This window comes from Rhyacophila brunnea, unplaced genomic scaffold (genome assembly GCF_057557595.1).
Source record: "Rhyacophila brunnea isolate RB1 unplaced genomic scaffold, BYU_Rbru_1.0 scaffold_14, whole genome shotgun sequence".
Taxonomy (NCBI): Eukaryota; Metazoa; Arthropoda; class Insecta; order Trichoptera; family Rhyacophilidae; genus Rhyacophila; species Rhyacophila brunnea.
The window spans coordinates 22,185,275-22,188,478 of NW_028232796.1; the positions used below are offsets into that span (position 1 = coordinate 22,185,275).

The 3,204-nt window shown below is 37.3% G+C and overlaps 1 protein-coding gene across 1 annotated transcript; it reads right to left on the reverse strand.

Moving 5' to 3' along the window:
• Nucleotides 1–272: 272 nt before the first annotated feature.
• Nucleotides 273–2,415, reverse strand: LOC147075718 (uncharacterized). The gene is made up of 2 exons (XM_085941790.1): nt 2,361–2,415; nt 273–1,296 (listed from the first exon to the last, which is right to left on the reverse strand). Exons 1-2 carry the CDS (start codon nt 2,370–2,372, stop codon nt 487–489), a joined length of 822 nt encoding a protein of 273 aa, XP_085797916.1. The 5' UTR covers nt 2,373–2,415; the 3' UTR covers nt 273–486.
• Between the last annotated feature and the right edge of the window lie 789 nt (nt 2,416–3,204).

Here is a 3,204-nt window from a genome sequence, read left to right on the forward strand (position 1 = left end):
AAACCAAATTGGATTACGGTGATAGAAAGTGTTTAAAAAGTTACATCATAAATATTATATCACGTGACAGAATAATACAGTTATATATATTATTGTTAATTGTATGGTAATCAGTAATGATACTTACTTAAATGATAAAGATTTTTTTTTGTCTAATTGCAGTCAATACGATTGGTTGATTTGAAAATAAATTGATCGTCGTTCGTTATGTTTTTACATTGATGCACTTGTGGAAATATGTTGATGTGATTTAGAAAATAAAAGAGACAAGTAAATAATAGCGATTTTTTATTACTTAAAATGTATAATGAGTATAAATTAACAAAATAGCACACAAGGCAGACTGTCCTCCCAGTAAGTGAGAACAAATCGCCGCCTCGGTCTCTGCGTTGTTTCGAAGGTACTGCGAAGAGTCAGCTAGTGGTCTGAAGCCGTGAAGAAGTCAGTCAATCATCAGCTGGGCCGCCGCTAACATAACATCACCGTTTACCAGGCGTAGTTGGCTCCAAGTCCGGAGTATGTGGCGTGAGAGACGGCTACGGCTGGGGAATAAGCCACTGCTGATTTGACGATGGGGGCAGCGTAGGCGGGGGCGGCATGTCCATAAGAAGCGTAGGCTGGGGCGGCGTAGCTGACGGCTGGAGCGGCATGTCCGTATGAAGCGTAAGCTGGGCTGGCGTAGCTCGAGAGCAGAGGGGAGGCGTAGCTCTTAGCTACAACAGGGGCGGCGTAGCTCAGAGCTGGAGCGGCATGAGCATAAGAAGCGATGGCTGGAGCGGCGTAGCTCAGAGCTGGGGCAGCATGAGCGTAAGAAGCGACGGCTGGGGCATAACTGGCGTATGCGGCCTTAGCGACGATTGGGGTAGAAACTGAGGAATAAGACACAGCAGGGGCGGCGTACGCGGCTTTAGCTACGACTGGAGCGGCATAAGATGCGTAAGATGGGGCGGCATAAGATGCGTAGGCAGGAGCGGCATAGGCGGCTTTAGCTACGACCGGGGCGGCGTAGGATGCATAAGATGGGGCGGCATAAGATGCGTAGGCGGGAGCGGCATAGGCGGCCTTAGCTACGACTGGGGCGGCGTAAGATGCGTACGACGGAGCGGCGTATGATGCATATGATGGGGCGGCGTATGATGCGTATGAGGGTCCATGGGAAGCTACTGAAGAGTAGACCGAGGACACGGCAGGGGCGGCTGAATAGTGGCCCAGAGCTGGAGCGGCATACGATTGGTATGCTGGAGCAGCTAATAGACCAGCCTGGGCTGTAGCCAGGGCGGCGAAAAGGACGATCAGCTGGGGATCAAAAAAATATTTAAATAAGACATTGTTTTTTTTTATTAAATTGTTAATTAAATTATAAATGACACGTCTATTTACTAGCTAGATACTACTTATTTATAAAATGGATAAAAAACGGTATTTTTTATCTAAATTGAAAAATATAATTGTAACAATTTTAAAAACTACATTTCTTAAATTTTCATTGAATTTATTTAAATAAAATCTGTTGATAAATACTCCAAATATTAATTTATAAATTCAGTGTTATTATTTTAAAGATTTATTGTAAAACAATATATTGAAAAGTTAATGAATTATTATTGGACAGATACATTACTTAACAACTTTAAAAATTACCTGTCCACCGAATAAATAAACTTGTTAATTAGTCGTAAGTATATTGCATAACTTTTACATAACATAAATCTATTAGCTGTGAATTTTGTTGACTGTTCAACTAAATAAATACGTATTGTTTAAAAAATTACTCCAACGATTGTACGATTCAAATAATTAAAAAAAAAGCTAATTACATAGTCATTTTTTCTAACGATGATTTGGACTACTTTCATTATTGTTTTAAATAAAGATTCCTAGCACAGCCGAGCAAACGAAAAAATGGTAATGACCTTTATTAAATTATTATTCCATAGTGTATTTTACTATAAATATTGTTTTAATTTTGTGTTATAATTTATTTCCATCGAGAATGTGTAATTAACAATATCCAAATAATTTAATTATCCCAGACAATAATTAGCCTGAAGAATGGATTCTTTATGTTGTTTAACAGTTGAAAATATTCTTCTGATCTTTAGAACAATATGTTAAAAAGTACTATAAGACGTATATTTTGTTTTATTTTATAAAATATTCTCTTTCTGCTAAAAATTGAAGACTAACACTATTAAATTAGTTAATATTCAACGTGTCGTTCTGTTGAATAGAAACTGTGGATTATTTTTTTCACAAACACTTTTATCCGATACTGAAAAAGAAAAACAGAATGCTAATAAACACTGCATCGAAATAGTAAATTGCCTTATTATGTATATAAATATATGTTATAGGTATACCTTGAATGCCATTTTGAGATTTTTGTAAGGTATTATAGATCACGATACAATGATACCTGATGGTCGAAGTGTAAAGCTTTTATACTGTTTGAGATGCCAGTCTAATATTCAGTGGGACGGGTTTTTGCCCTCTCCTCCGAGGATCTCTTGTGGAGCAGCCATGTCTAGAAGTTTCCACGAGAAGGGGAGTCGCATGCACGTAGGAAGCCGAAAAACACATCCACTTGCCGATGGTTGAATGCATACACGTGATCTGGCTTTGACACCTCTCCATGCGAGAACAACACGTGGCCCGCGAGTAGACACAATTAACTACTAAGGTGTTTTTTAAAAGTACATACCTTTCCCAAGATACATGTTAATTAAGTGTTCTGTAAGATATCTTGTATTCTCTCCGAAATGCATTTCGATTATTTTTATTTTCTGTGAGGACTGCATGAATGATAATGACATTTTTTATTTATAAAAATGCTTACATTTATAATCGACGAAATGGTAAATTATATTTATAATAAGTAATGATATTAGTAGCCACGGCAACGTCAAATCATCAGCAGGAAAGAAATGTGAGACTAAAATTCATCACGAGTATCAAGGAGGCATGATACTTGAACAGGTATTTGATTGTGAGGCAAACGAATCGGAAAAAATAAAAACAAATTTTAAATATAGAACACTCGAAACAAGTGAAATAAGTTTTCCTGTCAGGTCAATGAATTCAATATAACAGTGTACGTCATGTTTGATCCCACATCTGTTTTCTTTGTTTTTTTTCTGATTATTAAATGTGTGTATAATCCAGTGAAAGGACCCAATGGTTCGGGAAAATTGTTAACAACCAATC